The sequence below is a fragment of the Megascapheus bottae genome, chromosome 4 (assembly GCF_031878675.1).
Source record: "Megascapheus bottae isolate mThoBot1 chromosome 4, mThoBot2.hap1, whole genome shotgun sequence".
Lineage (NCBI taxonomy): Eukaryota > Metazoa > Chordata > Mammalia > Rodentia > Geomyidae > Megascapheus > Megascapheus bottae.
In genome coordinates, this window is record NC_143512.1 from 83,248,603 (window position 1) to 83,270,807 (window position 22,205).

Sequence of the window (22,205 nt, forward strand, 5' to 3'; positions counted from 1 at the left end):
GGCAGGAAAATCCATGATACTTTTATCTCCAAAAAAAAAAAAAAAAAACTACACAGAACAAGCCAAAAGGGGCACTGTGGCTCAAGTCGTAGAGCGCTAGCCTTGAGCACAAAGAGGCTCAAGAGACAGCACCCAGGCCACGAGTTCAAGCCCCAGGACTGGCAAAAAAAAAAAAAAAAAAAGATAAAAAGAAAAGAAAACCCTTTCAGATACAGAATTTTCATATTCTTTGTAGTCAAAACCAAACAAAACACATACACCACAGAGGTCCAGGCAGTGAAGTGAGTGCTGGTGACTCTCTTCTAAAGGAAAGGCGACCTGCACAGTAACCAGAACCTGAGTGGAGGCTGGAAGACCCGTGAGCAGGGACTAGGACCTGGGCAGAGGCTGGAGGGCCCTGAGCCTTCACAATCCCCTGCCGCCCACCCTACAAAGAGCACTGATGCTAACAACGCTAAGGAATGCTACTCAGGAGAGGACAGTCTGTCCCAAGAAAACAAAGGTGTATTTTGTGATTACAAAAGGGCTGAAGGAAATCATCTTGAACCTTTAAACGTGGCAGGACCAAACAGGAACAAGCAATTTCACCAAGACAAAATACCTTTTCCCCTGTAAGATTTTAAGCGAATGCTTACACAATGCTGGTGGAAGGCCTCAGCCATTTGCTTGCTCGGGTCGTCTGCACTGGTGCCGCTGCGGGCATGGCATAGCTGGGTGGCCTTAGGAAAAAGCAGCCACGTACCTTTTTTGTTGTGCTGAACTCGTACACGACCTCCTTCTCCTGATCTCTCATCACGGGCTTCTTGGAGATGTTTCCCACGTAGACATGGCTCCTGATGACAGGCAACAGGTCAAAGGTGGACTCGGCGACTTTCTTCAGGGCATGCACGACAGCTTGGTCATGCGACTCCACCGTCTCTTTGGGGCCGGCAGGCAGCTGGGGAACCAGGCTGCTTCCCTGCTCGGCGGTGGGCTCAGCCGGCAGGGGTCTCTCCACAGCCCCCGACGCCCCCCTGGGCTCTGGCTCCGGAGACTCGCCGTCCAGGCGCAGTCTCTTAGCGCTCCTGGGTGCAGGCGTAGGCAGTGCTCTTTTCCCACTCGGGGCCTGCTGGGTCCCCACGTCTCTCGACCTACCCTGACTGCCACTGACACCAGAGCCACTTCCTGTTTTGACAAAGGCAGTTGTTGTGGAGGTGATGGCTTTGAGGCCCAGGAGGGCGCTGACGCGGCCTGGCAGGGCCCTCCCGTCGGCCGACGTCCCTCCAGACAGCTGCATGTTGCCCTTGAGGATGCTGAGGGTGCGGGCCCTGGCCGACAGCTCGGGGTACATGGTGTCAAGGATCTTCACGGAGTTCTCCTGGGGTCCTCCCACCGCAGCTGGCCCGGGCGCGCAGGGAGGGAGTCGTCCGGGCACAGGGAGGGCGTGCTTGGGCGTGGCCGCACAGAACTGCAGAGGCGAGGACAATATCCTCCCCCCAGCTGCAGAGGACGGAGACGGCGAGGGCTCCGAGGGAGAAGAGCTCGGGGGGTCTTCTGGGCGAGGAGACAGAACAGGGGGGCCCGGGGTGTCACAGGCCGGGGAAGGACTGCAGGGGAGAGGTGAGAGTGGTGGGACGGCCCTTGGAGGGGTGGCTATCAATGGAGCCAGGAGTGGAGGCAGCGGGGGCCCCACCTCTTGTCGTATTTTGCTCAGGGCGTCCAGGGCACCATCTGTGGAAACAGAGGGGTCAGCCTGCACCAGAATGGGCGGAGTCTGGCCTTTCTGGCTTTCGGGACCAGTTTCTCCTGAGAGGGGCTGAGGCAGATGGCTGTGGGGAAATTCTTCCTTGCTCAATGAAGTCTTCACTGGCTTGTTTGACTGTTCTTTGTTTGAAATCTTGGACCGAGGAGTCTTATTTTTGCCCAGGGGCTCTAGTTTTGAGTTATAATACGTATGATCAGATGCCACATTCTGAGCCTCAAAGGTCTGGTCGTACATCTGAGAACTGATCCATATGCTAGGCTTAACAGGCCTATTACGCAAGCGGCTTTTATCAAAGTTGGCACTCTGGCCGTTGCAGGACACATCCCCTTGGGCCCCTGGAAAGGCCCCGTCACTCAGGGGCTCTTGAGATGGAGGGGCAGCATGACTGCTGTCTGGGGCAATCTCTGTGGAAGTCATGCAGACAGAGTCCCCGTCCCCCTCCTCCTCCAGAGAATGAGCTGTGTCCGGGGAGACCATCCAGCCAGTCTCTTTCTCAACACCTACGGCGTGGCCTTTCTCTGGGTATGTTCCCGGGACTTCTGAGGCCAGTGCAGACATGTGGCTCTGAAACGTTTCAGACTCATCACCAGAGCTTTGCTCCATTCTGGACTCTGCTGCAGAGTCAGAGGTTAGGGCTGAGGAGCCCACAGGCCCAGCCAGGCCGTCCTTCCCGGTGTCCACACACGCAGCTGCAGGATCAACTGCGAGCCCGCCCTGAGAGAGCCCGCGTGCAGGAGAGCGGCCGTCAGCACACTCCTCCTCGGTGAGGGGCGGGGGCTGTTCTGGGGAATGGGGAGCCGAGCTGCTCGCTCCCGCGGGGGCACTGCTCTCCCTCACAGCTCCAGTCGCTGTGCTGCTAGTCTCACTTAAGAGTGATAAACTTCCGGTATCCTCCTCGGCATGGTGCCCACAGTTTGTCTGAAGCTCTTGCCCAATCTTGCTAAGAACCTCAGACATGGTCTCCAAGGAAGACTGGACAAGCTGACTTGCATTTCCTGAGGAGGTCTCCTCTTCGGATTCAATCCATTCTGGAATGTTATCCGGCATTTCTTCTGCACACAGTTGCCTCTCCTGTGTCTCTTCTGAGATGCCGCTTTGCACTAACTCTTGGCTCACATCTTTATTTAGCGTTCCACTGCTCGAACATTCTGGAACAGAGTCCCCTGAGCTGCAGTCCTTCAACTGACAGCCTTCAAGGAACACAGCAACTTCTGAGGCAGAAATTCCGTCCCTGTCAGGAAGGGCACTGATGTTAAAATCTTGCAGGGCCAAGGTCAGGAACCCTACATCTACAGAGGGCCTGTCCTCAGCGGCCACAGCCATTCTCTCCCCCAAAGTCCCCCGAGAGCCACTGCCCACTGCCGTGCCAGCCTCCTGCTCTCCCTCACTACAGCTAAAGGGCTTGCTCTCCTCTGCCCCAGTGTCTTTTCCAGCCTCGGACGAAGTGCCTGGAAGGCTACTGATGGGGATTTCCTGTGCCCTCTCATCTGTCCTGAAAGGTGATGAAGGAAGAGTGGTGCCTGCAGCAAGAAAGGGCTGGGGAGAAGCCCGGGGTGCTGGGGATGTCAGTCTGGAAAGTTCACTAGAACTCTGCTGCGTGGCAGAACCGTTGGCAAAAGCCAAGGCATCAATGTCTGGTCTGTCCGCACGCCCACAAGGGACCTCTTCTTCAGGGTGTCCTCCTGACACGGCTGGCTCAGAGGGTGGTTCACTGTTTTCTGTCCCAGAGGAGGTCTGCTGGGCCTCGCCGCTGGGCCCCTCCTCCAGCACTGCGGCTTCTTTTGAGGAATCCTGGCTTTGGCAGAGGTTGTCTTCAGAGGAGAAAGACAACTTCCTACCTGTGGAACCATCACCATTTTCTGCTGGTAAAGAAATATCTTGAGAACCAAAATCTTGTGTACTACAAGACAGAGAAAGTTCTGGAGAAGTGCTTCTCTCCGCAGGCTCTTCCTCAGTGTTTCCTGTTGCTCCACCCCCTTCCCCTGCACCCTTTGCTGTAGACAGGTGGCCCATTTCATTGCTGTAGTTCTCTGATGTTAAGGTCAGCTCGTGCGCCTGTGGTCCTGAGTCTACACCCTTTGCTGTAGATACGGGATCCGTTTCGTTATCCCAATTTTCTGATGCTGGGGTTGATTTGAGCTCCTGTGGTTCTGAGTCCGCATCCTTTGCTGCAGATAAGTGATCCATTTCACTATCGCAGTTCTCTGATGCTGAGGTCGATTCGTGCGCCTGTGGCTCTGAGTCTGCATCCTCTGCTGCAGATACATGATCCATCTCACTATTGCAGTTCTCTGATGTTAAGGTCAGCTCGTGCGCCTGTGGTCCTGAGTCTACACCCTTTGCTGTAGATACAGGATCCATTTCGTTATCCCAATTTTCTGATGCTGAGGTCGATTCGTGCGCATGTGGTTCTGAGTCTGCATCCTCTGCTGCAGATACGTGATCCATTTCACTATCGCAGTTCTCTGATGTTAAGGTTAATTCATGCTCCTGTGGTTCCAAGTCCCCATCCTTTGCTGCAGATACGTGATCCATCTCACTATCGCAGTTCTCTGATGCTGAGGTTGATTCGTCCGCCTGTGGTTCTGAGTCTCCATCCTCTGCTGCAGATACGTGATCTGCTCTGTTATCGCAGTTCTCTGATGCTGAGGTCAGTTTGTGCTCCTGCAGTTCCGAGTCCCCATCCTCTGCTGCAGATACGTTATCCATTTCACTATAGCAGTTCTCTGATGGTAAGGTCGATTCGTGCGCCTGTGGTCCTGAGTCTGCATCCTTTGTTGCAGATACGTGATCCATTTCACTACCGCAGTTCTCTGATGTTAAGGACAACTTGTGCTCCTGTGGTCCTGAGTCTGCATCCTTTGCTGCAGATACGTGATCTGCTCTGTTATCGCAGTTTTCTGATGTTAAGGACAACTTGTGCTCCTGCGGTTCTGAGTCTGCATCCTTTGCTGCAGATACGTGATCTGCTTTGTTATGGCAGTTTTCTGATGCTGAGGTCAGTTTGTGCTCCTGTGGTCCTGAGTCTGCATCCTTTGCTGCAGATACGTGATCCGTTTCATTATCATTGTTCTCTGAGGCTGAGGTCAATTTCTTCTTCTCACGTGGTCCTGTGGCACTGTCATTCTGGCCCTGCTCAGGACCTGCCTGTTCTGGTATAACTGGCACTGGACTGAGCAGTAAGGAAGAAGGGCTGGTATGTTCTTTCGCAAGCTCCAGCGTGGCTGAAGAGCCTCGATCTTGCAAGGCTGGCCCTGCTTTTTCTAGCTGATGTGTCGAGTCGTGTGCATGCTCTAAGGGAACACTTGGAGTTCCTTCACCACCTCTCCTTACTAAGTCGCCATAGTGCCACAAAGTGCTTTTATCTGCATCAGAGTCACTCTCACTGGAGCCAGACTGGGACCCCGAGGAGGAAGGCGAGGGCGAGGGTGAGGGCGAGGGCGAAGGTGAAGCTGCCTCGGTGTCTCGGCTTCCACCCTGTCCATCTCCTGTCATCCTCCTCAACGGCTGAGAAACTGAGATTCTGAGCCTGTCCTCCACAGTTTTTACACCTGTCTGCCTGCTCCTTGGGCTCCTCAATGTCAGTGCCTCCCGTCCAGGGTTCAAAGGATGTAAGCTGTACCTCTGCACGGAAGGCTCCGGTGGCTCAGACTGCGGAGGTGACCGGTTCTGTTCGGCAGGCATTGCTCTGGACGGCCTATCTGCATCATTAATATATTCTAACTTTGAGGGCTGAGGATGGCTGAAACTACACCCTGGTGCTGAGGCAGAGGAAGAAGTGGTTCCTCCAACGTCCAGTCCCCCTGGACCAAACCCGTCCCCTGGATCATCATCTTCTGAGTCTGAGGACTCTGACGTGGACTCGAGCTCATCTTCCCCTTCCTTGGCTGTTTCTCTAGGTGTATTTGGAAAAGAGGCAAAACCTGTAGCACAATCGGATCTGAAAGCAATCTCATCGGCAAATGAACCCTTAGTGAACCCAGACAGGGGTGAGCCTATCTTCTTCGATGACGAGGCTTTCTCCTCAGAGTCCATGAGTTCATTCAGAGGCCTCTTGCCAAGGGGCCTGAAATACAAGCCGGGTTTGGAAGCTGTGGCCCCGTTGCCTGCTGACCGGCTGTCTGACAGATCTTCCCCCACCAGGCTCCTGGAGGGGCCGGGAAGCACTCTCTCAGCGGGCGCAGACTGACTCCTCTCCAGGCTTCTCTCGGCCTCCGTGAAGCCTGACGGCACCCCCAGGGGGGCTGAGGTCTCACCCACCACAGTTCTCACTTCATTCACTGTACACCTATTCCGAGCTTGGACAGCTTCTTTTGATTTGGGCGTGCCCTTCCAGGCACCACTTCCTTTACTTTTTCTGGATAGGCCAAAGCAAGCCTGAGCTTCAGCCATGTCATCTTCTGTCGCAGACCCAGCAGAATCCTCATGTGGGGCTTCATTATCGCTGGAATCGGTGTACTCTCCAAAGTAGGTTTCCTTAAAATGACATAAATCACACCAGTTATTCATTCATCCAAAGACCAAACATGCCAATCAGCATCAATTATAGGCATGGACAGGTATGTAGCGGGGAGGGGTCTGCACTCCTTGAAGAATTCTGAAAGTCATCCTTCAAGGAGCCTGAATAGCCTAGACTCTGGCCATTTCCAGCAGGCAATGTCTCAATCTCTAGTGCGATTCTACCCCTCCGGCTCCATAAGGAAACCCAGAAACCTCCAGAAACCATCCAGTCTCCCTGTCCTCACACCACAAATGCCCTCTCCTGAGCCCTGTTCCACTTAGGACCTAAGGTGTGTCTGTTCCTCTCCCCTGAAGATCACACGGAAAGGGTTACTTATCAACTCTTGCTGTCTGTCCACCAATATTCTCAAACTAGCCCCATGCCATTTCCTTAACATCTGCGTCACGGCTTGGGTCCAGATGTCCCATTCTTGGCCAGCCTGCATGAATACTTTCCTGGTGCCTGACTTCCCAGGTCTATACCAGCACACTACTAGCTCCTCATCTTAAGACTCTACGAGGAGGCTCTCCCTTTCAGACACACAAGCATCCTCTCCCCACTGGCTCTCTTCTCCCATAGGGCCTCCCAGCCCCATAGGGTTCTAATGCAATGCACCTTCCTCCCCGACCTGTACACAATGCTCCTGGCACTGCATCCTTTTTTCCCACTCTGCCCCAGCCCCGTGCCTAGCTTGATGCTAGAACAAACAGATATCTGTGCTATATCCTGGGAGAGGATTCATCTGACGCTTCAGCCAAAAGCTCTGCAAATCTGCTTCATCAAGACTGCAAACAAAAATTACAAAAAAAAAAAAAAATGTAATACAAAAAAACTACAGCGAATTCAAGTGAAGGTGAAGAATCTAGCTGCTACTAGAGACCAACAACCATATATGCCATACCTGGGGCTTATTCTAACACTATAAACTGGATACCTGTGAGTCTGTGCTTCATTCGGTCCTTACCTATTACCACTGCCGGGACAGTGTTCTTACAGAAAACTTATAATATGGCTGTGGTTAAGAACAAATAAAAATGCAACCATGAAACAAAATGAAAGGCATGCCTGCTGACCCAATGGGCACTGGGTATTTCTAACTTTCCACACGAGTGTCTAGTGAGACAGGCTGAAATGAATGGTGTTGCCTCAGTCCACTGAGACCCCCTGGAGGATCACAGACATAAGACGACAAAGCCAAGCCACCCACATGAACCCCAAGCCAGAAGAGTGACTCACCGGTGCCAGTAAGGAAGGGAAAGGGCGCTGGTGGTTTGGAGAGGATGTCAGAGGAGGAGAGGGCACTGGAGACACAAGAGGAAGAGGAAATCTGAAGAAGTCGATTGCAGCTTGAAGATCTTCATCAAAACATGGAGCCTGGTCAGAGGAGACTGTTTTGCTCTCATCAGGATTTTGCATGACCACTGCAGGACCCCTGTCCTCGTGTGGAGCTGGGTCACGACTCAGAGCAGCTCCCAAGGACCTCTCCCTGTGCACACTTCCACGGGGAGCAAAGCTCTCCTCCACTTCCATGGCCAGCTCTGCCAGGCACGCCTGTGCTGTGGAGGCCCGGGATGGACTGCCTTGTGACGAGGACTCTGTGCCATCCTCCCTAGATGTGAAGCTGCTGTCATCTTGGGCAGATTTTTCTGAGGCAGGAGGAAGGAGATCAGTCCACATCAAATCAATATCAAATACTCATCATACCAAGAAAAGTGTTGTGTTGTTTTGTGGGTCATGGGGCTTGAACTCTGGGCCTGTGCACTGTCCCTGAGCTCCTCAGCTCTAGGCTACCGCCCTCCCTACCCCTGGGCTGCAGCACCACTTCGGTTTTCTAGTGGTTAACTGGAAATAAATCTCATGGACTTTAGTGCCTGGCTGGCTTTGAACCAGTCCTCAGATCTCAGCCTCCTGAATGGCTAGGATTACAGGCGTGAGCCACTGCGCCTGGCTAAGAAAATGGTTTGCTAAAAACCCTTGTGTTAACAGTTCAAAGTGCTTGCGGTATTAGGTCCACATAAGTGGAAACATTTTTTGAAAAGGTAACTGAACGGATGCGTTTCCAAACACCATCCCAGGAAGTCACAGAAGGTGACAGATGCCGAGGGTGCCAGTTCACATCGGGGTTGGCATGACTGCAGGAATAATGGCCTTGCCGACTCATTCGGGCTCTACAGAACTTCCCCTTCAACAGGGGATGTGGCAGGGAGGCACTACCTTCTTCTCTCTGAAGTCAACCTGCACCTCACCTACCCATGACCATTTTCTGTTCAACACCTAGCCCTTCACAGGATAAAGCAACACCAAGTTACCAGAAAAGCTTTCTAGGGATGTGATTATCAGCAAAAATTGGTGGATCCCTGCAAATCTTCATCAACTTTTGCTATGTTTGAAAGGGGTTTTAAGTGTGCTTTATACAAATCAGAGCTCTCTGAAAACATGGGGTTATAAGGCTAAGTAAGATTCAATTTGAGACACAAACAGGATGGAGTGGACCCAGGGGGCAAGGGAGCTACCACCCTAAAGATGACCCCAGCACCCACCAGATGTGCAGGACAGCATTGTCTGTATGGTACAGAATAATTATGTGAGCAATAATACGGACATACACAAAGAGATAAAAGAACAAATAAAGAGCAAAGGACCAACATTTACCCACTAAGAATTCTAGTTGACAAAATAAGAAAAACTGAGGATAAAAATCACTATCAGGAAAACACTCTAGCAGCAAGTGTGGGAAGTAAGATCCACTTTTGGATTCTCCATTCCATAGTAGCAGTTGGACAATGCACATCCACACTGCCTCTCTGCAGCTCAGAGCCTGGGCACAGAGACATCCTCACAGAGGCCTGACATGGTCAGCTTTCTGTAAAATAACATTCTCTAGGGTGTCAAAGACATCAAACAATAGGGAGAGTGAATGAAACGAAGATGATTTCTAAATGTAATGTGGGTCCTGACTGGACTCCAGAAAGGGACAGGATACGTGCAGTTCACAAGACTATACCATAGACTCCGGCTGTGATGTCTGGTAGTGGAAAATCCGAGTTAAGATGGTAAGGGGATTCTCCACACTGGTCTGTAACTCTCCTGATATGATCACAATGGAAGCGCTGTTCACACTATGCTGTCGTTCCACCACATTGCTCATTCTTGTTTTTCTGATTATTCTGAAGACAGACTCTAGAAACAGCTCTGCTAGGCCAGCCTCAAGCTGTGACTCCCTGGCTTTTTAGCCTACCACTTAGCTAGGATTATGAGTGATCTGAGAGTGCATGGGGGGAAATAATATATTTTCAGATAGAAGACGATTCTAAATTTGCCATGTTTTTCCTTCTACCTCGGGAAAGATAACAGCAAAAGGTAAATCCTTAAAAGTATGTTTCAAAGAAAACATTATTAAGTGAAGAAACTCATTTCACTAATACACAAATATAACTACTTATTGGTACACAGGCAGCAGCAGCCTGAATAAATGTTAAACTGCAGCTTCCACCTGGCTTCTGTCAGGATTATCATTTAGGAAAGCAAATTGAGGTAAATACATTCAAAAGAGCCACAAGTGAGCCTCCATACACCAGGAAGTTCTAAATCCAGTAAAAAGAATCACCAACTTCCCATTAACATTCTAGACGAAACTGGCTACAGAAAAGCCTAGAAGGAAAACGAGATGCATATCTGTATCACTTATATTAACTAGAACTTAAGATATTAATAAAGTAATAAAAACCTGCGTACAATCACTAACCTCCCCTTTGTTAATAAGGGCTGTTACTTATTTCCAAGCCTGAGATCCCGAGTAGACTGAAGACATGGCAGAATGTCTCCAGGACATCTCGGAGTGGAGTGGATCGATCTCATGAAAAGATTTAAAAACTGAGAATGTGGCCTCGTGGTAGGGTGTTTGCCGAGTATGCACAAAGACCCTGGTATCATATACATAGAAAAAGCCAGAAGTGGTGCTGTGGCTCAAGTGGTAGGGTTATAGCCTTGAGAAAGCCCAAGGACAGTGCTCAGACCCTGAGCTCAAGCCCAGAACTACCCCCCCCCAAAAAAAAGAAAGAAAGGAAGGAAGGAAGGAAGGAAGGAAGGAAGACAGACAGACAGACAGACAGACAAAATAAAACATCCTTCCATCTTCTACATATGCCTGCCAGATAGGCCTGGCTGTCACAAGCTGTTCTGAAGGTTCTGTGATGAATTTCATTCTTTCAGTGCTAAGACTCGTGGGAGATTAGTAGACCTTGGACAGTAAAGCATTTCCAAGTGTTTTAGAGGCAAGGGTAGCACTGACAGGGGTTGAACTCAGGGCTGGGCTCTGGCGAGGTTGGGCAATCCCTGCTTCCCACCCAACTGGGATCAGAGTTGAGCACCATGCCTGCTCCAACACCTAGCCTTTTCTTCTTGAAATGTAGTCTTAATAGACACCCCCCACACACACACACACAGCTGGGATGGCTCCACATCTTTTCAATGTCCCACACAGCAGGGACTGCAGCAGTGAACCACTGCACGTAGCTTGTGACTTTCCCTGTTTCTATGTAATTAAGCCCATCTCACCTGGAGTGTGCCTGCTGGCATCGCGGGGGAGCCTGTGCGCTGTGTTCACACATAGCCAGAGTTCCTTCAGGAGCAGTTTTACTTTTTCTGTGAAAGAGCAATGTATTAACATAGTGCCAACTGGCTGAATCCATATGAGGTCCACATATATTCCTGTGAAACTATGTATTAGGGACTCATCAAACCCAGTTATTGCGCACAATTTCCTTATTATTGATAGAACATCTGTAGTAATTTTGTAAAAAGTTAATTAGTAAACACTGATTTTCTGGTACTTTAGAGGAGGTGGGTAGGCATAACACTCGACCCATCTATTTTGCTCTAGCCTATGCATTTTCCTCAGAAAGCTCTGAGATAGTTAGGGACAGAGGCAGTCAAGGGGTATGATGGTAAGAGTCTGGTACTCCAGATATGCCGCAAGAATGGCAGGGAAGCATCCCACAGACAGAAAGGCTAACGGTCTTTAACTGTAAATAAACTGGGTGGGAAGGGAGGTGCAGAGACTGCAGTAGTGACCCATGGACTGAGGGGAGAATGGGCTGGAACATGTGTGTGGAAGCAGGTTCCTAAGTGTAGACACACATGTGAGTAAACAGAGAAACACCTGCTTTCAATAATAAAACCTTTGAAGTTTATCTCCATCTTCCTGAGATAGGAAGAATTACTGATTCAAGTTGAAAGGTCAAGAGAAGTGAAATCGTGATTGCCTTTATGAAATTCTAAGATTACAATTCTCAGGTTTTAAAGCTGTAGGTTTAGTACACAAAGTTTATAGTACACAAATTGCAAATACACCTTCAAAAACCAGAAACTATTCATGAAAATATAAGTAAGAAAAGCTTGTGGTGAAGTGTGCATAGGAAAATAACCAAACTAATTAAAATCCAACTACAAGTGGCTTAAGAATTAGGTAACTTCAGATCAATGTTCCAGGTTTCCTTCAACTTCAGTTTCTAAATTTCAGCATTTATTTTAAGTAAAATTTTTTCATCCAGTTCATAGATGAAAAGACTATTTATTCTTTTAAAACAAAATATTCCCAGGCATCGATTACAGACTTTAAAATGGGTTGGACTTACTTAAAATGGAAAACTAAAGCTGTTCCAAAAGTGAAGTCCACAGAAAGGGGACACAGTTATGGAATGAGTCTAAACAATCTCTCCTGAGCACAGTCCACCTGGCATGTACTGTGTGTTACGTTCCAAGGTTTTCATTTTGAGCAGCTTATCTACATTGTGATGTAACCTACCCAAAGCTTCCAAACTGTATTCCCCTTTGCTTAAATGACCTGACCAGGATCCCTGCTTATTACGTATACCCAAAGCAGCAAACAGGGAACCTTAAAAAAAAAGAAAAACAGTTACTTTTCCATTCTCACGGAGATTGATAACCAGCCTCATGCCCAGTCCGAAAGACCTCTGACCACTGACCACTTCTAGCCTGAGCTCCCTGAAGCTAACCTCCCCAGCAAGGCACACACACCCTCAGAGTGCGGGCTCAGGCCTTGGCTGTGAAGGTAGACCCTCATTCCACCGCCTTGCATCATGGCCTCTAACATGCATTCACTGTCACCCTCCAAGTGACCACTTCAGGACCTTTTCCCTTCACTGCACTGTCAGCGCCGGTATGATTGTAGTATGAGGGGCCTGTCCTTTTATTACTCGGAACCTCTCTCCTCCTGCTCTGAGATTTCAAGTGAGACTATCTAGCTACAGATAGGTTCAGGAAACATGGGCATCTTCATCCAGGAATGGAAAGGGAGGTGGTCGGGTCTTCTTTTTGCATCTTCAGGACAATTTGAGTTTTTGTCCTAGAGGCAGTGCATGCTATTTAGGTCTTTTCTTAGGAATCTAATGTTCCAGTCACCACTGGAGAATGGCTTGGGTCAATGCCATCTCTTCTCTGACAGTATCATGAAATGACATGTGGTACACACGACACGGCATGCACAAAGGAAACATACATGCTGTGGCATATCTGCCGCCGTTTCCAGTGAAGTCTTCTGGGCATAGTGAACAGTGGCAACTTGGACTCTAACTTAGTACATGCAGTGTGTAAGTATGCCCTGATGTTGATGCCCTGTACATAGAAGATGGCAATAGCCAAAACTACCCCTGCCCTGTTTCTGAGAGTAAGGCCTCGTCTTTCTCAAGATTAAACACTTATCAAATCATTATTTCTTAGTTAAAATACGTGCTGAACAGAGACAAACAATAACCCTTTGAACCAGTTCTAATGCTCCTGAGAACAGTCAGAATTTGTATTCATGCTTCGATGTTATAATGTTTACTTTACACTGCAACAGAGAGAGATCTGAAAAGGTGAGTGCCCATTCCTCTCATGGCTGTAACGCTTAGAACTTCTGCAGCTGTACCAGAGTGCTCCTCACTTGGTTTTGCTGCAGTGGTGGGAGCCTAAGGGAACAGAATGAACACATTCCAAGTTTTCTTAAGTTCTAACTCAGCAAATGAATACTGAAAATACCAGGTCTCACTGAAAGCTTTACAACAGTGCCCCACAAACCACGTGATCTAGTATGGTACTAAAATTCTTGTGTCTTCTGCGTTATTTTTCGGTTCAGGACCGAGTCTATGTGAGCGTGATCTAGGAAAGACCTCCGTCGTCCAGTGGTCACACTGGCACGGGGCTGGCCTGAGTGCCTCGGGACATGCTCCCAGGCCACACGACTGCAGGCTGGGGCTCTGCCCGCCTCTTCACTGCACTCTGCATGCAGCTCAGCACTGCAGACAGGCTCGGCGGCGGGAGGACTGTCAAGACGCAGCCCCAGTCTCACTGCTTGGCTTGCGTACCTCCTTAACGCACGCAAGGAGAGAGAATTTTATTAACATCGTTGATCATAGTTAGGGTTTTTGTTGTACATTAGACAAAATTTATAAGCATTTGGAAACATCTTAAAGAACTCTCGGTGTGAGTCATTTCTAATTCACAAGTCAGGAACTGTGCATCCAGTTCTAGCTCTTGCCATGTTTACTTCCTGGTTCTAAGTAACACGGACGCTCCCTGAGAAGAAATGGCCCCTTTTCACCCTTGGATTTCTAAGAGATTTGGTTAGGAAAGAAAAAAAAAAAAAAAAAAAAAAACCATAGTGAATTGAACCCTTCAGTCTCAATCATCTCTTGTCCTTCTTCACCAGGGAATGCTACTCTGCTCGCGGAGGACATCATCCTCTGAAACGCAGAGCACGTGCCTGCGAGGGTCACAGGCTGGGATGAGGAGAGAGAAATGACTAGTCAGCCCAGCCAAATTTACCTTGGTGATGAAGGGGAAGAGAAACGAAAACCAAGTTGGTCTCACATCCTCCACAGTGCTTTTCTATCCGTGTAAATTTGCTTCTAAGCTTGAAAATTGCTACTGGTATTATTAGATGCCTTCCTATTCTCATGTCACCATTGTTATACTACCTGATCTATCCTTCTGTAGTCCTCTTGCCGCTTCACGGGGTCTTATGTATGTCTCCAACTGGAGTCCCTACACAGAACCCCCAGTATGCACACACACATTACATGTGGTATCTGCCCAGGGAAGTTTCCCACTATCACCTGATGACCTCTGTGAATACTTGCAGTTATATCCTTCGGTTTAGAAGTCCTAACAGATGAATCTGGATTTTTCTTCCAAATTTTTGTACTTCCACAACACAGGAAGAAATGCTCAAGAGATAATCTCTTAATTCACCAAATCAAAATTCTACATGTCCAATATCCAGTGATTTTACTTCTGCCACATTTGAAGATGTCAAGATCCACAAATGGCTCAATTCACAGCAACAGCATGTGGCTAAGCTGTTAGGCTTTCTAGACCAGACACAGTGGATCATGTCTATAATCCTAGCTACTCAGGAGGCTGAGTTCTGAGGATCACAGCTCAAAGCCAGCCCCTGGGAAGAAAATCTGTGAGACTCTCATCTCCAATTAACCACCAAAAAGCCTAAGTAGAGCTGTGGCTTTAAGTGACAGAAACAGTAGTTTTGAGCAAAAGAAGCTCAAGTACAGGATCCAGATCCTGAATTCAAGCCCCGGAACCAACATCAAAAAAGAAAAACAAAAAAGAAAAGAAGAAAATACACGAGGGTTTTTTTTTTTTTTCTTGTCGGTCATGGGGCTTGAACTCCAGGCCTGGGTGCTTTCCCTGAGGTCTTCGGCTCAAGGCTAGCACAAGGCTAGCACTCTACCACTTGAGCTACAGTGTCACTTCCAATTTTCTGGTGGTTATGGAAATAAAAGTCTCACAGTTTTATGGTGTTTGGGCTGGCTTTGAACCATGATCCTCAGCTCTCAGGCTCCTGAGTAGCTAGGATTACAGGTGTGAGCCACTGTACTCAGCCACTTTAGATGTTAACTTCTTTCTTTTTTTTCCTCACCAAGGATCCATTTCCTGTTTCCTTGTATCTGAAGTCTTTTCTTTTTCTTGTCATTTCTTTTTACAAGTCGGGAGAGAGGTTAGGCAAGATTCTTTTGGTAGCCGAAGTGTTTTCCTTTAACCTAAATTCTTGAACTATTCCTTCCACAGTAAATGTAGACTTTTGGTTTGTGAACTACAGGATCCTATCTTTACTATAAACAGGGAGTGGAGGGTGTCAATACAACTGTAAAAACTTATACAAAACATATAGACTCCTCTTCTAGGCACAGCAGCAGTGGCTGCAATTACCCAATTTTCTGATATCCATACCATCCACAAACCACTTATATCATAGGTAAATGCAGAAGAAAAAAAAACACAAAAAAAACCTATATTGGAGTTGCAGACTGTAAGCAAAGGTCAGACCACAGCTTCTGAAACCTGCTGCATGGCATGGTTTCACCCTTTAATCAGTCATCTGGAGAGCTGTCATCCTGCTCTGACACACCTGCCCTCTGACCTGGGGCCTTGCTTGGTGAGAAGTGCTATCTCCTTTACAGTTATTACTAGCTAATTTCCACCTTCCACAATAATCTCTACTTATGGCTCACTTTTATCTATCCAGGAAAGCTTCCTTTTAGTTTACTTATTGGAGAAAGTTTCTCATTATGTAGACCAGGCTTGTATAATGACTCCCCTGACTCAGTCTTCCCAGTGCTAGAATCATTGTAGGTGGCTGGCACCATGTCATCTGGAGAGTTATTTATTATTTGAGTCACTTTTATTGGAATTTGAAAGGAAAGTCAATTCAATACTCCTCATTGTCAAATTTGCCCATTTCTTCCAAAGACGTGTGGTAACAGGAAAAAAACATTAAGGATACAATTTAGAATTGGGAATTAAATGTGTCAAGGTGTAGAGCTGACTTCCAGAAAAGTCAAATATACAACAGGCAGTATTCATGCTGTCATCATTAGTAAGACCAAAAGATAAATTCATTTCACTTGAGATAAAAAGTTCTTTAAAAATAAAGGTGGTGGGGCCGGGAGTTTGGCCTAGTAGTAGAGTGTTTGCCTAGCATGCACAAAGACCAGGGTTCGGTTCCTCGGTACCACATACATAGAAAAAAGCCACAAGTGGTGCTGAAGCTCAAGTGGTAGAGCTCTAGCCTTGAGAAAGTCCAAGGACAGTGCTCAGGCCCTGAGCTCAGGCCCAGGACTGGTAAAAAAAATAAAACAAAATAAAAATTACAAATAAAAAAGGTGGAATATAAGGACAATGAGCAACTACCCAGGAGAAGTAGTGGACCCTGCTTTAAACGGTGAGACCTGAGGCAAATCTGCTTTGCTAGTAAAAAAAAAAATGAACCTCACAGTGTTCTGCTGAGTGGGAAGAGAAATGCTGTCAAGTCTCCTCTTGCTCTGGGGACACAAAGTGTCAGCCTCTCTTTCTACACACAAGTGCATTAAAAAGATGGCTGCAGTACTGAGCATTTGTGTTAGAGACCCGACAGTGCCCAACCACCGAAAAGTGTGAACTGGTCAAGTCCTAATCCAATAAAAACACATTCTTATTTTAATCTCAATGAAGAAAAAGGATTTCTCCAAATTAAAGGAGAAAAAAAAGGGTTACAGTAATTTCTCAAGATGTACTACATACTTGGACCAAAAACGAAGTTTTAATCATATACACTTGGAAAAAACATACTGGATTAGCTAGGTGAAAATATCCACCTTTGCATTCTAATTTTGGGATCTCTGTAAGTTCAAGTTCAGAACTGCTGCTTTTAAAGTGGAAAGCAAAACAGCAAATGGACAGGGCCCTGCCAACACCAAATGAAGGCACGCTCTACCATTCAGCTCTGTGAGCCTCGCAGGCGCCCTCACCAGCTGCACTCACTCTGGGGGAGCACTCACTTCCTAGAGCCAAGATTTCCACGTCATGTCACTTGGATCTCCACAGAACTCTTAGCGTTCCCTGCAAGTCTTTGAAGCTAGTTTTCGTCTCTGACTTTCAACACTGTTTACAAATTAGACACTGAGGAAATTTGATTAATGTAATAAATTTATAACCCAGGAAGACAACCTATCCTCACTGAAAAGTCTGAAAATTACCTCTAGTTTTCCTTTCCCAAACAATATTCTCTTATTTAATCCTTTAATTCACTGTAATAGTGAATTTGTGTGTTTCTGTGTATAAAACATAAACCCCCCAAAAATTTATGATTTCTTCAAATATGAAACATCTACCAAGCTCTAGCATTTTCACAATTACGTGAAAGAGCAACAGTCTACAAAGCCACTAAAAGTAATAAGTAAAAGTTGAAATATACTCACTTTTATCTATGCCTCCATAGGAATCACTTGAAATTTGTGTCCCAATATGTCTCAACCCTAAAAACGTGTGGGGGAAAAACAATTTAAAAAATATTGCAGAATGAAACATTCTGTTTCAGCGAGCTTTGAGGGACTACTTACCCTTTGCATTTTTCTGTGTAGAGAACTCAACAAGCCTTTCCTGTGGAAGAAGGAAACAGAGGCTGAGTGTTTATTCTGGATAATAAGTGCAGACCCAGGGGACCCAATGCAACCCAGGCGCAACTCAACAGGCCACTGGGACTGTGGTAATGAAGTGGCAGGGCTCTGCTTAGTCCCAGTAAAGAGACACTTCTGCCAGGAGTGCAGAAGACAGGAACTTCATGGAGTGAATACCTGGGTCTTCTTAAATTCCCTCTCCAGTATTTTCTTTTCATTTTTTAGTTGCTTGAAGTCTTGAGTTTGCTTGAGAGCAGCCTCTATATTTAAAAAGCACAATGAGGCAATAGAAAAATATCTCAGCAACTTTTACTACAGGGTTAATGGACTATGTAAAATCTATTCTATTCTAGTCTAAGTTTTTCTTGTTTTTTTCCCAGTTCTGGGGCTTAAATCCAAGGCTCTGTCTTTGTAAGGCAGGCATTCTACCACTTGAGCCAAGCCTCCAACCCCCTTTTTAGAAACTCTTGGTTATTTCTGAGGTAAAGTCTCTTTATGCCTAGGCCAACCTGGGCTGCAATCTTCCTTCCTGTCCTTCTCTGTATTGCTGTACCTTTTTCATAGTGGTACTGTCCCGTCACATTTTACCAAAGTTAAATTCAGAAAGGCCTTTTGTTCTAAACTGCATACTAATTCAACTGATAAGAGACTGTAAATTTTTTTTTCTAAGCCAGCCAAAGCAATTCCAGTCCCTCCCACTCAGATGACACCATGTGTAAGAAGATGCTGCTGGACCTGTGGGTCTTCTGAATTCAATAATCAGTAATAATCGTAGAGACATTAGAATAGCAGTCCTATCCCAGAAATCAGACCCAGTCATATTTCTTCATCAGGAAGACAATGTTTCTTTCTATTCTTTTCTTTTTCTTTCTTTTCTTTCTGCCAGTTCTGGGGCTTGAACTCAGGGCCTGAGGCTGAGCACTGTCCGTGGGCTTTTTCAAGGCTAGAGCTCTACCACTTGAGCCACAGCACCACTTCCAGCTTGTTCTTTGTATGCGGTACCGAGAAATCAAGCCAGGGTCTTTGTGCATGCTAGGCAAGCACTCTACCACTAGGCCAAACTCCCTGCACCGAAGAAGACAACTTTCTTAATGTTCCTGTGGCTATTGCTATTCTTACCTGGAATTCCCCATTTGGATTAGAGATCGACTCATTGTTTTTCTAGTCTGAAGCATTAGCAAACTGTGTATTCCATTGAGGTCCTCAATTGCCAGAGTGTGCACACTACTAAGAATCTGATCCAGGCTGACCTTATGGACATGGTGTGCTCATACCCAGTGCTAGAACCATCACTGACTCCTCTAACGTGCACTTGGACAAGTATTATGCCATATCATATTTTTTTTTGCCAGTCCTGGGCTTGAACTCAGGGCCTGAGCACTGTCCTTGGTCTTTCTCAAGGCTAGAGCTCTACCATTTGAGCCACAGCACCACTACCAGCTCTTTCTATGTATGTGGAACCGAGGAATCAAACTCAGGTTTGCAAGCTAGGCAAGCACTCTTACCATTAGTATGGCATATCATTTTATAGGAGAAAATTTTTCTGCTATGTGAAAAATGAAGGCTACATTTTTCTTCATAGAACAGTTCTTCTCTAAGCTGCACAGACATGAATCTCTAAAAAATATTTCCTTAAATACAAACCTCCACATACAAGCAGGAGGCAAGGCCTAGAACACTGGAATGTTGTTCTTAATGCTGTTTGTGTCTGAGCAATAATTAAATTAGGGGAAGAAGCTGTAGGATCATTCATAGAGTTGAGGCCTGACACGTTTGGATGAGTCTAGATAGCTCGGGTCTTCTTGCTTGCGAGGCAGGTACGCTACTTTCTGTACTTATTATGTCATTGTTTGTACGTGCTGGTACTGGGGCATGAACTCAGGACTCTGTGCTCTCAGTCAGCTGAGGTTCTCCCACGGGAGACGGTGCTCCACTCCCAGCTGTGTGGTGGTTAACTGCAGGTAAGGCCTATGGGTACTCCTAATGAGGACACTTCCCCACTGTGACATCACACCCCAGCCTCCTGGGTGGTGAAGACACTGGTGCCCATTGTGACATCACACCTCAGCCTCCTGGGTGGTGAAGACACTGGTGCCCAGCTGGTGCCAGTTCTGTGTGAAATAGGGTCTCAGTTCCTTCCCATGCAGGCTCCTGGACTGCAATCCTGTTTTTTCACTCCCCACGACAGCGGAGACGTGTTTTTTGATAAGACAGTCTTCAGTTATGCCCAGGCTGGCCTACAACACTGATCTTCCTGATCTCAACCTCTCAAGTGGAGTATTTTTTTTTTTTGCCAGTCCTAGGACTTGAACTCAGGGCCTAAGCACTGTCCTTGGGTTTTCTCAAGGCTAGAACTCTACCACTTGAGCCACAGCACCACTTCCGGCTTTTCTGTGTATGTGGTACTGAGGAATCAAATCCAGGTCTTCATGTACGCTAGGCAAGCACTCTATCACTAGGCCAAACTCCCAGTCCTAATTACTGCTTTTTTTTAATAGCATAACCTTCAACTCTGCTGGGACTGCCAGCTTCCATCTCCATGTATGGATCTAACAATGAACAGCAGAGGAATGTACACACTTGCTTCCTAACAGATCCCCTGCTTCCTAACAGATTCCCTGCTTCCTAGCAGATTCCCTTCTTCCTGACAGATTCCCTGCTTTCTAGCAGATTCTCTGCTTCCTAACAGAGTGCCTGCTTCCTGGAAGATGCCCTTCTTCCTAACAGATTGCCTGCTTCCTAACAGATTCTTGGCTGCAGTTGTGCAGGTATGAACCATGAAAATCCACAACTGCTCAAAAACTGGGGCAAGCTCTACAACCTTGTCACCAAGGATTGTATGGCCAAGGGTTTCCATTTGCCTTGTAAGAAAAGTAGCATTTACCTTCCAGCTTCTTCACTTTAGCTTCCAGCTTCTTCTTCCTAGTGATCAAATTTTGTAAGTTAATTGGCAAACAAAGTACATAACAAACGCGTGTATTACAATCCATAATTCTAATTAGGAAGATTTGTATAACAAAGTTTTAGTCACAACTAAAATCACATGTCACTACCTGAAACTGCCAGCAACTCTTTGGATGACAGAATAAAATCCAGGACAGAACTGCCATACAACACTGTATCATGTTGAGTACATTATTTCTAAAACTGTTTTTTTTTAAACTGCCATCAATTCTTTGGATAATTGAATAAGCCAGGACAAAGTTGCCATACAACACTGTACTATGTTGAGTGTATTACTACTAAAAATGTTTTTTTTTTATAAACATTCCTTTCCCATATGAAATGTGCACTCTATGGATCTATCTCAGCTTTGTCAGAAGCACACCTAAGACCTCCTCTGCCCCATGGGGCAGTCATCTGTTTAAGATGGACATCTGAGGAGATGTCCATTACTCCATTACTGTCACATCACCTCAGAGTAAACTGTGTGTGTACAGCTTGCTGTCTGCCTCAGAAATAACGTGGACATGATATCAAATCTCAAAATACTCAGCCCTTTCATTCCTGGTAACACAGACTCCCTTTCCACAGATGAGACACTACAACAGATGACATCTATTTAATATTAGTACAAAGGAAGGAGCCAATAACTGCATTTGGACATCTTTTAAATTAGGTATGACTCATGTCATAAGATGGAAATTAAAGTTCAAGGATTAATTTAGCATCACACAGCTAATTATGGTCAACAAATCCAAAGAGAGAGGAAAAATATTAGTTACAGATTATCTTGTTTCAAAAATGAGACTAGTTATGTAGTAACTTTAAAACAACTTACTGGGCATCACTTCTTAAGCATTCTTCTTTCACACGAGCATACTCCTGGTGAGAAGCCTGATATAACTTTAGAGAACTCTTTAAAAAATAAAACAAAACAGAAGTATTCTCAAAGTTAAAGTCACTGATCTTGATAAGCTAATTATTCTTTATTAGCATAAAATAAACTAAAGAAATACCAATTTGGCAAGAAACTGAGGTACAACTTAACGAACATTTTCATGACTATAACCAGATTTACAAGTGCTAGAGCTAAGATAATGTACAATATAACCAAACACAGCTACAAAACTTAAAACAATGTGCTATTCTAAGTCAATTTGAAATTGTCGTAGGAATAGGTATGTCAAGTAACTAACACTTTTTACCATAATCAACTAAAATCCAATATAGCCTGAAGAAAAACCTTAGTATAGAACTAGTATAGAAGTTCGTACAGAACTAGAAAATCATTAAACATAACAGAAGCGGGGTAGAATGTATGGGGTCTACAGCCTGATGGAGACCCAGGCTGGGAAGGATACAGCTGGTGAGCCCCAGAGGAGAGGAGGTGACTTGACCATTACTGACCTCAGCAACAAATCAGCCCCCAGGAGGCATTTGGTGTTTTGACAGGAGGATTTATTCTTTCAGAGACACTCACTGAGACTGATTAGGGTTTATCACTGAACCTTTGAACTCGTTCTCCAATGTTCAGATTTTCTTGAGAATATTGCTAAAGAGCTTA

The 22,205-nt window shown here is 46.3% G+C and overlaps 1 protein-coding gene across 2 annotated transcripts in view; it reads right to left on the reverse strand.

The window, feature by feature from the left end:
* The window catches only part of Ice1 (interactor of little elongation complex ELL subunit 1), a 48,258-nt gene that overhangs the window by 13,019 nt on the left and 13,034 nt on the right, over window positions 1-22,205 (reverse strand). The window contains exons 3-11 of one of the 2 annotated variants that reach the window (XM_090332152.1): window positions 21,480-21,556; window positions 20,583-20,620; window positions 17,876-17,958; window positions 17,642-17,681; window positions 17,501-17,557; window positions 12,052-12,141; window positions 10,803-10,889; window positions 7,482-7,891; window positions 743-6,220 (exon numbers count right to left, since the gene is read on the reverse strand). In XM_090332152.1, coding sequence (XP_090188278.1) covers window positions 743-6,220; window positions 7,482-7,891; window positions 10,803-10,889; window positions 12,052-12,141; window positions 17,501-17,557; window positions 17,642-17,681; window positions 17,876-17,958; window positions 20,583-20,620; window positions 21,480-21,556 — 6,360 coding nt within the window. The remainder of the gene's footprint in view (window positions 1-742; window positions 6,221-7,481; window positions 7,892-10,802; window positions 10,890-12,051; window positions 12,142-17,500; window positions 17,558-17,641; window positions 17,682-17,875; window positions 17,959-20,582; window positions 20,621-21,479; window positions 21,557-22,205) is intronic. The other variant, XM_090332153.1, reaches the window with a different exon arrangement.